General features: G+C 45.2%; 1 protein-coding gene across 3 annotated transcripts in view; it reads left to right on the forward strand.

Moving 5' to 3' along the window:
- Prkag2 (protein kinase AMP-activated non-catalytic subunit gamma 2) overlaps positions 1-14,044 on the forward strand; it is a 271,108-nt gene that overhangs the window by 236,298 nt on the left and 20,766 nt on the right. For 2 of the 3 annotated variants that reach the window (XM_071610760.1, XM_071610763.1), the window contains one exon: positions 1,345-1,451. In XM_071610760.1, the coding sequence (XP_071466861.1) occupies positions 1,345-1,451 (107 nt within the window). The remainder of the gene's footprint in view (positions 1-1,344; positions 1,452-14,044) is intronic. The other variant, XM_071610761.1, reaches the window with a different exon arrangement.

Raw genomic sequence — 14,044 nt, forward strand, 5'->3', positions numbered from 1 at the left:
TTCAGAGCTGGAAGGCAGGACAGGAACAGGCCCTGCAGGCAGGGGGAGGTGGGCCACGTCCTGGTAAGATCACAGCCCTGCAATCCAGAGGCAGGGCTTCACTGTAGGTCCACAACCTGCCAGTCACGCCCTTGAGCCAAGAGCCAAGGACCGACACAGGGAGTCAGCTGGGCTGGGAAGGGGCAGAGGGAGCAGAGTGGAAGGCCTGTGGGAGAGTGCGCCACTTGGGCTGAAAGGAGGCCCTGTGCCAAGAGGGGAGGCTGGGTGGACTAGGATGTCCAGGGACCAGGGCCTTCAGCACAGGGCCTTGCAGGTTTCTTCAAGGATTTTGTCTTTATCTCAAGCAATTAAAAGCCACTGAGATGTTTTTAGCACCGGGACAACTCGATTAGATCTGCTTTTGGGGAATCTGTAGTGTGGACAGCTGTTGAAAAGAATAAGGCAGAAAGCCAAGAGCTCCATCAGGGAGTGGGGGATCACAGCCTGGGGTGTGGCCGCGCAGGTTTAGGAGAGACTTGCCGTAAACCCAACAGGACTCTGTGATGCATTGGTTCAGGTAAAGAAGACAACCAGGAGCATGGCTCCTGGATCTTTGTGTCATTGGTCGGATGGTGGCGCTGCGCAGGTTCCCTGTAGAGATGACCTAAACCCCAAAACACTCATTATGTTTGTTTCAGTGACTTTTGCAGGGATTTGAATGATAAAAAGGACATTATTTGTGTTTGTCATCATAGTTATCGTTTTCAGTGCTCTTTGTCCCCGCCTGCAGATCCATAATTCCATATGGCATTTGGTATCTTTCTAAACTTTTTTTAACCTTCCCGTTGTTCATTGCTGGCATATAGAAGTACAGTAGCTTTTTTTTTAATATTTATTTTTTGGTTTTACATTTATGTGGAGCTGAGGATTGAACCCAGTGCCTCGTGCGTGCTAGGCGAGCGCACCACCCCTGAGCCCCAGCCCAGCCCGATTAGCTTTGTTTTTGTTTTATTAGCCCTGTATTTGTGACCTTGCTAAATTCATTCTTTTTCGATCTGGAAACTTTTCCTATATGCTTTGGTATTTTCTATCTAGAAAATAATTCCATGTGCAAATAAAGACAGTTGTGTTTTTCCCTGCTCAGCCCCTATGCCTTTCAGTTTTTTCCTTCACCTGTTGCACCAGCTGGGATTCCAATACAAAGATTAGTGAGCGTGAACGTCCTTGCCTTGTCCTTGATCTTACAGGGAAACATTTCATATTTTCCCACCAAGTTGTCAGAGGTGGGTTTTCTGTTCCTGCTCTTCCTCAGTGGAGGGAACTCTTTATTATTATTGATATGTGGCTTCTTTTCTTTTTTAACAGTAGAAGATTCAGAAAGTGGCGTTTACATGCGATTCATGAGGTCACACAAGTGTTATGACATCGTTCCAACCAGTTCAAAGCTTGTTGTCTTCGATACTACATTACAAGTAAGTGTACCCAGTTTTCATGAACTTTGGCATGTTATTTGGAGGCTTACTTTCTGTGGTAATTTAAATTCAGCAGTGCCAGCAGCCAACAGTTGAGTCCTCTCCATTCATCAGGCCCTGTGCTAGGTTTTATAACTTCTCAATTTCCGAGGCAGCCTTCGAAGGAATGTGGTATCACTGCCCTCCTTCTACAGATAAGGAAATTTGAATTCTGGTCTTAAGAACTTAGGTCACAAAGCTGAATCTATAGATTCTGGAGTTTAAGGGCTCAAGCCACAGAGCAGACATGTGGCGGGCCTAGGGTGTGAGCATGGGCTTGTCTGCTGGGGCTGCAGCGCACGCCCATTCCCACTCTGCTGCCCGGCCTCCCTCCATGTGTCCTGATGGGCTTTCTCGGTTATTCAGTGGAATGTATTGTGACTATTTGAAATAATGTTGGTTAACAGGGGGAAAGGTCCTAAGGTGGGTAATCTCTTGAAAGAGAATTTTATTGATCTCTAAGCAGAAAATGTGAACCTGATAATTTCACTGTGAAAATTGTGTTTATTGCAGTTCATTTTATATAAGTTATGACTTATAAGCATACGTGAAAAGACCTGAGTCATTCACTCTATAATGATCAACTGCATTTGGTATAACCAAGTAACGTATGTATACACATACATGTACAGTTATTGTCTGTGTGCCTGTTTCTGTGTAAGTCGGCACCAAGTAAGCTTGTCTTTGGTTGTATTCCTCAGAAGTATTCACTGAGTCAAGAACTTGGGAGCAAGAGGTTTATGGAGGATGTGTTTCCAGGAGAAACCAAAAAAGGATTGGAAGAAGGACTGGGCTGGGGAGGAAGCCCAACAGGGTGTGATTTCAACAAAGCCCATAGAAGGCAGCCCCAACTGGAGCCCTTAGGAGACTCCAGGCTGCACAGTATCCAGGCTAGTTGATTCTAGCTTCTTCTGTTCTCCTGTATTAGTTGGTCTACCTGGGATTGCCCTTGGAGATGCCACCCAGGCTCCTCCAGCTCTGCCCTGGCCCCCGCCCACTCCTTTACCTGCCCTGGGTGCCTCTGCCTTCGTTCCCACACGGGCACCATAGCCCTTCTTCAGAGGACTCCTGGGCCTTTGGAGCTCCTCTGCCTGCTCCTTGGGACTTACCAGAAGACAGATGGCTTCAGTCCTGTCACTTGTGTTTAATTTCACTTTCCAGTTGTTTCTTATTAATATATGGAAATAAAATTGATTTTTGTAACTTGATTTTATATCCTACAACTTTGCTCAATTCCTTTTGGACCAGGTAACCTTCAGGGTCCATTATATTTTGTTTTATATTATTATTATCATTATTATACCTAGAGATTGAACCCAAGGGCTCCCTACTACTGGGCTACATCCCCAGTCTTTATTACTTTTTTATTTTGAGACAGAGTCTTGCTGAGTTGCCCACTGGCCTCAAACTTATACCTTCCTTGCCATGCCATTGACTATCTTTGGAATTTAGAATTCAGCCAAAATGAGTAATACATGAAAAATGTAATGCTTTCTGGATGCCAGAGGTCACCAGTCCAGTATAGTCATTTCCGTAATTAGCAGAAGCTGTGTGTACTTCCTCTCCTGGAAGTCATTTATCCTATGACTGTCTAAGCTTGAGCAGAGCTGAAATGTATTACCATGGAAATAGGGAGAGCGGGTTGGCATTGGCTAAAGGAAAGTCAAAGGTATATTTGAAGATGTATTTTTCTAGATACAGACTGTGGCAGTTGTTATTGACACTCCCTTGAGAACCAAGAAAGCACACAGGGAAAATGGTACAAGGATAGCAAAGCACCAGAACAACCCAAATGTGCATCAGTCAGAGATGGGCTAAATAAATTCAGGAACAGGCATATCATTAAATACCATGTAGCCGTTGAGAAGAATAAGAAAATGGTTGTTGGATGTATTACTTTTTTAGTTAAACACACACACACAGTGGAACAGGATATACCATGACCAAGTTATTCTGAGAGTACAAAGTATCAGAGCCGTAACTGGGGACTGCAGACAACCATCTACAAGGATACCAGAAAAGGAGATTTTCAGAGATGGGAGGACAGACAGAGTGGAAACGAAAGGCTGCACTGCCCCAGAACGAGGGTGGAAAGACACTCTTGCACACAGCTCTTCTGCTTCCAACTTGAGTCTCTGCTACATCCTGTGGCTGGGTTCCATGAGTTTAATACTGGAATTAACCTAAGGATCAGTTTCAGTCCTGGCCGTCCCTCAGTCCTGAGAGATGTATATCCCAAGAGCTTCAGATGCACAGTTTGAAGCTGTGCCTGCTGGGGGGCATCCCCACAGTCCTCCAAAGCCACTCTGCAGTGCCAGCTGTGGCCGATAGTGAGAAGCATCGTGGACCAAGCCTAGTTTTCTCCCCAGGCTGTGGTGTTGGAGGTGGGGGAAACACCTGGGGGCACAGGGGTCAGCAGTGAGTCATCGTGCTTCTGGCAGGACAAGCTCTGCCTACACCTATGTCCAGTCTTACACACCAGCAATTTTGCTTGGAGGTCAGAGAACGCCATGTTAGTAGGGGGGGGAGCTCAGGCCAGGGGCTCACTCAGCACCCCATGGCTGGTTGTTCAGTCTCTACCAGGGCCCAGTTCTAAGTCAGGAACTGTTTCCCAAAGGAAAATGATTATCTGCCAGTAAGGAATCGGTTGTGTCGGACCTTTTTTCCTATGAATTTCCTGTCGGGAGGCTTCCTGCAGCACCCCTAACTTGACCTTGTTGAGTCATAAGGCCCTTGCAGAAGAGCAGCTGGGCTTGCTGTTCAACCTGATCTTGCTCTGGTCCCTCTGAAGAGCTTTTAGAGTCACTCAGTGCAGGTGTCAGAGTAGCACATGCAAATACCTACGTGTTGTCTGGGAAAGACACACCCAGTGTTGTGTGGCGGCAGGTGGTGGCAGCCTCTGCACTTCCCCCCCCCCCCCCCCCAGGGATGCTGCACTGCATTTGGCTGCTAGCCCAGCAGCAAGAGGAAATTCTTGAGGTTTTCTATTTTGCTCTTTTTCCTACAACATCCTTTACTCTGAGTTTCAAAAAGCCAGTAGAGGAGTCCTGCCATTTGTCAGAATCACACATTCAAAAACTGAGGAGATAACCACAGCCTGGCCCTGCAGATCTCCTGTGCCCCTTCTGATTCAGGCATGGGCCAGGACTTTATCTATGTGACCTAGTGACCATAGCCATGATCTGACTAGCAGACAGAGTGGCATTTGGGGTTCTAGAAATTAGCAGCCATTCAGAACTAATATCTATTAACTCTGAAAAACCCAAGTTTCCCTTTGCAAGTCCCTTGTGGTAAAGTGTAGAGAAGAAATGATATGGATGGGGTTGGTGCCCAGGCTGCTTCCCAGGGCTCTGGGTCCATGAGCTAGGCTAGGCTGGAAACTGGGTGGGAGGACAGGGCTCTCCAGTTTGATGACTCAAGTCATTTAGGGTTTTTTCTTACTGTGTAGGTCAACTAACGTTTTAGAAGGCTGTTGGTCTGTTTATTCTGAGGCCCACTGTAGTTAGTCAGCTGGCAGCAGAGATCCCCATGGATCTGACCATTCTAATCATCACTCTTTGGCTGCTCTTGATGAGTCCCTGTGCCTGCCTTGTCATTGGCACCAGCAAAGGCCCTCTGCTACTGGAAGTGTCGTTCCCATTGAAGTCAGTGAGACTGGCCTGGGCACTGTCTCCTGCCACGTGCCTAGCCTGCAGAGCATAGCCCGTGTGGTGCTTCCCTCACACATGTTCCTCTGGGCTCAGTGAGAGCACCAGTTTGCACAGGATGATGAGCGGCCACGGTCCCACTACCTGAGCCTGTGGACCCTCCATTCAGTCTTGCACAGAAGTTCTCGCATCACAGCCTTGTTAAACATGGACCCAGCAATGCCTGGATTTTAGTTAATCGACCCAGTAGGTGGTTAGAGCCACTTCTGGCTGCATGCACCAGTTGTTAAATGAATAATTTCTGATAGTCCACCTATAACAGTAAATTCCACCAAATCAGTATTAAATTCCACCTCACTGTTAGAACCTCTTCCCACACATACTTCCCAGGTTTCTGCAGGTAGAAAATAGCACAATCTTATAGATCTTCCCAGATGTCACCTGTTTCCTGCTCTGGAACCTATCCCCAGTTACCAATTGAGGATTGCAAAAGCTGAATGGGGTTGTCTTGAGATGAGTAAGCAGCCGTGCAAGAGAGTCTGCTCATGAAAGCTTGTACCAGGTTTTCAAGCAAAACAGGAGATTCTCACACACTGGAGAGCCAGCTAATCTCACTGCCACCGGAGCATCAGGAGTACCTTCCGGATTCAGGAATCTCAGCTTTTTCGAGTCCATTTACATGTCCCTGTGTCTGATACAAAGGTCCCACTTTTTCCACCAAGGCTTGAAGCCATCTGCATAGCGCTGAATTACATTTGTGTTTTATTTAGAAGCATCAGCCCTTTGGCTGTAAGAAATGAGATTCTTTAGGGTTGCCATAGCCTCTTTGGTTCTCTGGCCATGACTACAGCAGGTCTGTGCCCTGACTGCACAGTGTCTCTGCATGTGCTCCAGCACACACACAGGGGTCCATCCCACACCAAGGCCTGTGGTCCTTCATTCTGTCTCAGTACCTGATACAGCAGCCACTTCAGCCTAGGCCCCAGTGGTTCAAGAGGACATCAGCACAGTCACAGATGAGGGTTTGTTTAGTCACGATGCCACAGCATGCCTGGATAATAGGAATCTGGTTTCCTACCGAGAAAGAGTTTAGCACTGTGTAAGCCAAGGACAGGGCACCAATTACAAATGCTCTGTTCTGGGAGCCACTCCTGGTGCCAAGTTCTTTAGTATCAGGGTCCTATGAGGAAACAGAAGCCATACAAGTTATTTGAACAGAATAACACAGATAAATGTTAACTGGATATAGGTTAATTGGGTGAATCACAACCTCTGAGGCCATGTTGTCAAAGTTTGGTTCCCAGATCCAGCAACTTCAACGTAGGCCAGGGATTTATGAAATGCAGATTTGGAGGCTAATTTCAGTCCCAGTGAACCAGAAATGTGGAAGCGAGGTCCAATGACCCATGTTTTACCATGGCTCTGATGCACTCTGAGATTTCAGACCACTGTTCTAAGGTGTCATGGAGATAAGAGGGGTCCTGGGGCATGCCTGTGACTTATGCTTGTGTCTCTGAGTGGGTGTGGGGGCTTGAGGAAGCCCATATGCACATAACAGGAAAATGACAGACTGGATTCAGTGCTGCTATAGGAAGGAAATGGATGCCAAAGTAGGACAGAGTGGAGCAGGCAGACAGGAAGCCCACAGCCAGTGGCCAGGAAGCCCACAGCCAGCAGACAGAAAGCTCACAGCCAGTGGCCAGGAAGCCCACAGCCAGAAAGGAGAAAGTCCTTCCTCCTCCAGCTTTGCATTCCTTGCCGGCCTTCTTTATTCTTGGAGCCTGAAATAGAGCCAGCTGGCAATGCTGACATGTGGTCTGCATATTCCCAGCATCACAATGTCCAGTAGGAAAAAAAAGAAGAATATATACTTTATACTTGGGATTATAGTGCAGTATTACTTTATTTTATTGTTTAAATTATTGCAGATAGTATTCATGATAATGCCAATTAAAAAAAAGAACAATTTATTCAAATAAGTGGCTGTTTGCCAAAAACTAAAAGAACATGGAAAATATTGAATGAAGAGTACATAATCAAACATGAGTTAAAAGAAGGGCATGGCTATAAGAGGGCTGCCTGGTTTAATCTTAGTTTGAGATTTTAAATCAAAATGCACAAATGCATGGGGGTGCTTGATTATTTTCAAGCAAAAAATAAAGGGAAGAGCTGGTCTTGTTCAAGGTTGATGCTGCTGCTGTACAGAGAAAGTGAAACCCTTTGGCTCCAATTGTGCTTCTCTCATTATCAAGGAAAATCACCTTCAAGCTGGAAAAGGCAAAATAAATAGTGATTAACAGAAAATAAAACCCAAGAGAGGTTAGAGATTACAGGAGAATGCCTGACTGCACAAACCAAGTCTGATTTCTACCCGGATGGGTAACATTTTAGTACAATAGGGATCCTAGAAAAGAGATTATCAGACCTTTGTGTAATGAGAGGCACTGTGGAAACAGGTCATATGGAGAGGATAGAGTCCTCAAATATCCAGAATGGAATCTGTCACGAATTCACACAGAGCACATGTGAGCACACACATGTGCACACACATCCCGGGAGATCACAACTTCTCTGTTTTTGACTGTTGCATGGATGAGGCATATCTGGATCTCACCAAGACAGTTGGCAAAGCCCTGCGTGATGTCCCAATGGATAAGATGCAGAAGTGTGGTTTGGCAGAGCAGAGTGAATTGATGGCTCCACTTGCGCTGTAGAAAAATGTTGGTTAAATCTCAGCCAGCCTAGAGCAAGCTTTCTCATTGCCTCGGATCCCTCTTGCGGGCCATCTTGACCTCCACTCCACCACCCAGAGCTCAGCCCTCTTCGCTCTTGCAGGTGTGCCAAGGATAGCGCCTCACCCAGCCTACGCTAAGTATGCACCGCAGCTTCCTTGGCCAGGGGAGGCCAGAGCTAGTGGACCAACGCCTCTGCCTCAGGGCGGACAGTCCCCAGAAGATCCAGTGGTGCAGCCCTCGTGTGTTGGCTCTGCAGCGTCCACGCTGGCTCGCCCTCCTGGCCTTGTGCCCTTTGCTTCTTCTCTGCTCCTTGGCATCACATTCCCAGAACTTTCTGTGGCAGACTCTGCTTCCCAGGGCCCAAGCTGAGGAGCTGATGGCACACCTGGGATGCCTGCACTCTAACTTCCAGGGACTTGAAATTTGGAAGGTCAAGTCATCAATATCTGGGAAGATTCCTCAGTAAGCTCAGCTATACTTAGGACCAATTAATATGATATCCAGAACAGAGGAAGCAGCAGCATTCCAGTATTACAGAAAAGAGCATAAGGGGGTTGCGCGCTTGAGGGGTGCAGGTGTGCACACAGCAGGGCCCCGCCCGCAGCAGGCTTGCGGTGGGAGCACATGCTCTCCCTGGAACAGAAGGCAGATAGATGATGGTTAATTTAGGATTTTTTTAAAGTACATATAAATTGTTTTAAACGTTAAGTGAAAAACAGTTTATAATAAAAACAGCAGTCTCTTGTGCCTGTTCCTCACTGCCATGCTGTTCCCCAGAAACAGCCCATTTAGCTGTTAGACTAAATTCAGACTCACATTCAGTGCACAGTGCTTCCCAAGAAAAGATGCCTGGGAGTCTATTACTTGAAATTCTATATATCCCCCACACTAAGTGTATAGATTCCATAAGAGAAATCATGTTTATTTAGAATTCTGAGGCATCATTCCATTACTTCCAGCCACCAGTGTTGCCAAAGAGTAATCTATTGTTTTTTTTAAGATTTCTACCCTGGGGCTGGGGCTGTAGCTCAGTGGTAGAGTGCTTGCCTCGAATGCGCGAGGCACTGGGTTTGGTCCTCGGCGCTGCATAAAAATAAATAAATAAAATAAAGATATTATGTCCAACTATATTAAAAAAATTTTAAAAAGATTTCTACCCTTTATTTGTGATTTTATTTTATTTTTTCCATCTGAAGCTTTTGGGGTTTTTCCATTCATTGTACTGGGTATGTGATTTGGAGTCCAAATCTTGTTGTTCATTTCTTTATTCCTTGTATTATTCTTCAACAGTTTTCTTTCTAATGCTTTCTTTGTTTAGGAACTTGAGTTAGCAGATCTTAGACTCCCCCTCCCCAAATTGATCTTCACTATTCTTTTTTAAAAAGTCTCTGTCATTTCTTCTTGGAAGATTTTTTTTTAACCCTTCTAGTAAGGTGTGTGTGTGTGTGTGTGAGAGAGAGAGAGAGAGAGAAGGGGGGAAGGGAGAGAGGGAGAGAGAACTAGGACTTCTGTAACTTTACCATTCAGGGTCTTGTGTGGCTTCCCATTCTTTCATAATTAAAAGTGAGCCCTAACATCTGTTGTGGGTGCATTCCTGCTCACAAGGGGGCTTGGTGGACTTCCCTCCAGAGTGGCAGGCCAGCCATCTTTTTCATTGAAAGCCCTCAGATGTTCATATCTATACATTTTCACATCTGGAGCAGTTCAGTTTCTCCAGAAACTAATAATGAAGATGGGCAGCTGGTTTGAAACAATCTGGTTTGAAACAATCTCCCTGATTGTTCCCCCCACCCCCTCCCAGAGCATCTAGCCTTGGCTCTTCCCATTCTGCAGAGGTCAGCCTGCTTCTGAGCTCCTGGCTCAACTCCCAGCCCTTCCCCACGTGGGTTCTTCAGTGTGGCCACCTTCCCCTTTGTTCATCAGCACCTACTCTGTGTCTGCTTTTGTCTTGTATAACATTTGGGGTTATAAAGTAGCTCCTAGTTATACTCCCTGTAGTTGGAGGATAACTTTAAGAGAAGCTGTCACCTAAAGAGTCACAAGGGGAACTCCAGAAGTAGCAGGTTTGGTCCCACGGGAGTAGAGGGGAGGAATATGGTGATTTTTTTTTTTCTTTTGTATCAGGGATTGAACTCAGGGGCACTTGACCCACTGAGCCACATCCCAAGCCTATTTTGTATTTTTATTTGGAGACAGGGTCTCACTGAGTTGCTTAGTGCCTTGCTTTTGCTGAGGCTGGCAGAAATAGTGATTTTGATTGGAGTGATGTGAGTAGCTCTGTTGCAGAGCTAGAAGTTAAAGATGAGCTGGATTCGGTAGGTGGAGTTGAAGGTAGGTTCACTGAAGTGGAAGGAACACTGTGATAGAGGGAGGTACTAAGCAATACAGTCAGGTATAGCCATGGAGGGAAGGCCAGGTCTGGATCATGGAAGGTCTTGACTGTGATTAAGAAGTTTTATACAGAGATTGGATGCCATAAGGTATTAAATCCACCTGACAAGCTTTGATGTGGAAAATTTAGCAAGGAATCAAATTGGAAATTTTTAAAGAATTTTTGTTTTTCATCAATATTAATTTTTGGTGTGGGTGCACTCCAATCAACTTACTAAAAACCAAACTAAAATCATATAGAAAGCAGCAAAGCATCAGAGAAACCAGTTCCCCGAGTTTTTGAAATATAGATAATTGCTTGGCATTCAATTGCCAGAATCCCTTTGAACAACTCAGGACTGCTTATAATTCTAAAAAAATCATCTCTGTATTAAATTTTTATTTCCTGTCTTTACTTATATGACTATCATATTTGGTTGTTTGAAAATCCTATTAAAATGTAAATTCTAAAAATGATAACAGTCTGAACAAATTGCATATCAGTTGAAAAGAAAGAAATGTTCAGAGGTGCTCAAGACCCCCCAGAGGTTTTCTCTGCAAATTAAGTTAGAACAAGATTATGCCAGTTCTCTTTTTATTCTGCTTATTGGTTTACTGGTAATACCCCATGCCTTCTGTAATAAGAAAGAAAGAACTTTCCCAGATGATTTCACATTGCTCACAGCAGTTTGCATGTTAAGAAGCTATGTTAGCTTCATTGTGGTGGACAACATTCAGCAAAACCACCAGAGGAACAGGCATGGTCACTGTGCACTCATTGTCCCTCTGCAAGGTGCTTGTGTCTCTTGTGCACTTCAGAATATTATGCTGGGTCTCTGAAGGACGGAATCTGGTCTTCTTCCATGAGTACAACAGGTCAGCAATTTGTGTAGGTGGTTTTTTTCCCCCCATGCTAGAGATTGAACCCAGGACCTTGCTCATGTTAGGCAGATGCATATACCACTGAGCTACACCCCCAGCCCTCACACAAGTGAAATTAAAACAGTAAATCATTTACTCTCAGCTTCTAGTTTAGGCAGTGCAGGGTGGAAAATTAAGGCATTGATTGTTTGGGCTCCTATCCTTGGGTACTGGGCTGCACCCACACCAAAAATCCTGTTTAATCCACCCAGCAAGCCTGAGAGGAAAATGTTATCTGTCAGATCCGTTTACTAACAGGATTTTCGGGGCTCCAGAGGTAACTGAGCCAGCATCACATGGCTAGAGGCAGCATGGAGCCTGCTCATCAGGAAAGCGCTGGTGCTTGAGATCACCAGAAACAGTGGGATATTTATATATTATTTCAATTTGAGAAACGCAGTGGTGTGATGGTTTTGTGGAGAAACGCAGTGAGGGAGTTGAAGTCCAGTATACCTAGCAGTGAGCCCACAGACAAGAGGAGTGATGGGTCTGGCTGAGCTGCCTTCTCTTGCAGGATTAATGCCACTTGCCACTTTTCACTTTGGATTCTTAACCTCCTCCTGGCCCTTGAACTCTGGCTCCACAGGGGGTTTTCCTCACCCTGCTCCCTGCCCTGGCCCGTGTGGCATCAGCAGTGAATCTCCTCCCAGAATACACATTACCGGTTCCTCATGTGCACTGGTGAGTCTGTGGATTATGCCATAGCTGTATTTGACACATTTAGAATCTGTGCTGTGGGACCACTGCCTCTGTGTTTTGTTTATAGGGCCTTGAGACTTTTAGTAGCTTTGCAGCATTTAGGATGCTATGACTTTTTAGGTAACAGAATGGTCAGAGAAGTTACCATGGGGAAATGGAAATTTTTTCTGGTTCTGAAATAACAGTCATTGGTGTCGTCATTTTTAACTTGAAATTTGATGGGAATGTCTATAGCATGGAAATATTCATTAACATCTGCTGGAACTAACAGGGTGTGGTGGCATATGCCTGTAATCTCAGCAACTGCAGAGGCTGAGGTAGGAGGATTGCACGTTCAAGGCCAGCCTCAGCAACTTAGTGAGGCCCTAAGCAACTTAGTGAGCCCTATATTAAAATTTAAAAATAAAAAGGGCTGGGGATATGCTTAGTAGTAAAGTGCTCCTGGGCTCCATTCCCAGTCCAAAAAAAAAAAAAAAATCTGCTGGATGTATATGTGATCATTTGTACAAAGTATAAACATTAAATATCAAGATCAAATATCAAAATATTAGCAAATAAAGCTAACAGTAATACTCCTCCTGCCCCTGGGGTTAATTCATGCACCTTCTGATCAGGTGTTCTTGTTTATTAAAGTCCGTAATGCTCAGCTATTTGTGGCTTGATGCCAACCAGTCCCCTAGACAGGAAAGTCTCTTCCAGAAACTTCTAGAAATGCGTACCCAGAGGGAAGGCTTCCTCGTTTGGCTCTCATACAGTTGTCACATCCATTCAACTCGTGGGCCATAGTAGAGAATAGAGAAAGCCTCTCCTTGGTAGGGTCCCGGGATGTCACGTAATTCCTACATTAATGATGATTAAATCCTACCATAAATGCCTGAGTGTCATCTGAGTAGTTCACCTGGTGTCCTCACTGCTGTGACTGGTTCAAGTCTAGCATTTTGCTGTATGATGATGGTGATGTTTTTAATTTTTCCTGTTATTTCTTCTTTTATTCCTCCTTTCTTACCTTCATTTAATTTAATAAGCCCTTTATTCCATTTTTTTTCCCTTAGCTTTTTAGTCGTGCATTCTTTGAGTAGCCTCTGACGGCTGCCTGGTAGCATCTGTCTCGCACTGTTGTCCAGCTCATGATACTTCACCCGCCCACCCCACGCAGTGTGGTTTGCACGAGGCAGCTTAGCTCTGGCAGCCCCTCTCCTGCCTGTGCATATCTGTTTCATTTGCTTCGGTGCATGTCGTCTGCCCCTTGGGTGTTGTACTCTTGTTCTAAGCAGTCCATGCTTGCTTTTGTGCCTGCCCTTTCCTGGTGTGCCTCGCCCACTCCTGCAATCCTCGGAGCTCTGGAGTCTCTCCTCCAGCACCAGGACCCCACCCCCTTCAGGTATTTCTTGCAGTGTAGTAGGTTGACAGTTCTCCCAGCTCCTGTTTGTCTGAGCAGCTGTATTTGCTGGTGCCTCCTGAAAGTGGTTCTGCTGGATCCACATGCCAGGCTGGCAGGCTTTCAGGGTCACCATACTGACTTTCTGTCATCTTCTGACTGTCAATGTTTCTGTTGCAAAGTCAGCCATCTGTCTGATTGTTGCTCCTTTGAAAGGTTTTGTATCTGGCTGATTTTTCTCTCTGCTTGAGTTTTTGGCATCTTGACTATGATATGCTCAGGTGTGCTTATCCTGCCTGGAATTTATTTGATCTTCTTTGATAGATTCCAGTTTTCTGTTGAAAGTCATCTGTTTGAGGATGACTTGGAAAGTACCCTCAGGAAAATTCCAGAATGAATGTGGATCACAGTCCCTGTGTGTCTTTTCTGTGAAGAATCGTGCTTCCAAGCCTTGGCTGTGTGGCTACACGCCATCACCTCAGTAGTGTCCAGGTCTCTCCTGCGGCTTGTACAGGTTGTTTTCAATTGTTTAATTTTGGCCAAACTTGGAAGTTCCTGGAGTAACTATTCAATAGTTGTGGTCATTTAGAGTTTCATGAATAATCCTGAAGAGGGGCTGGGGCTGGGGCTCAGTGGTAGAGCACTTGTCCGGCACGTGTGAGGCCCTGGGTTCCATCCTCAGCACCACGTAAAATCAATCAATAAATAAAATAAAGGTATTGTGTCCATCTACAACTAAATAATAATAATAATAATAATAATAATAATAATAATAATAAATTCTGAAGAATTAGTATAATAATG

The sequence above is a fragment of the Marmota flaviventris genome, chromosome 1, assembly GCF_047511675.1.
Source record: "Marmota flaviventris isolate mMarFla1 chromosome 1, mMarFla1.hap1, whole genome shotgun sequence".
NCBI lineage: Eukaryota > Metazoa > Chordata > Mammalia > Rodentia > Sciuridae > Marmota > Marmota flaviventris.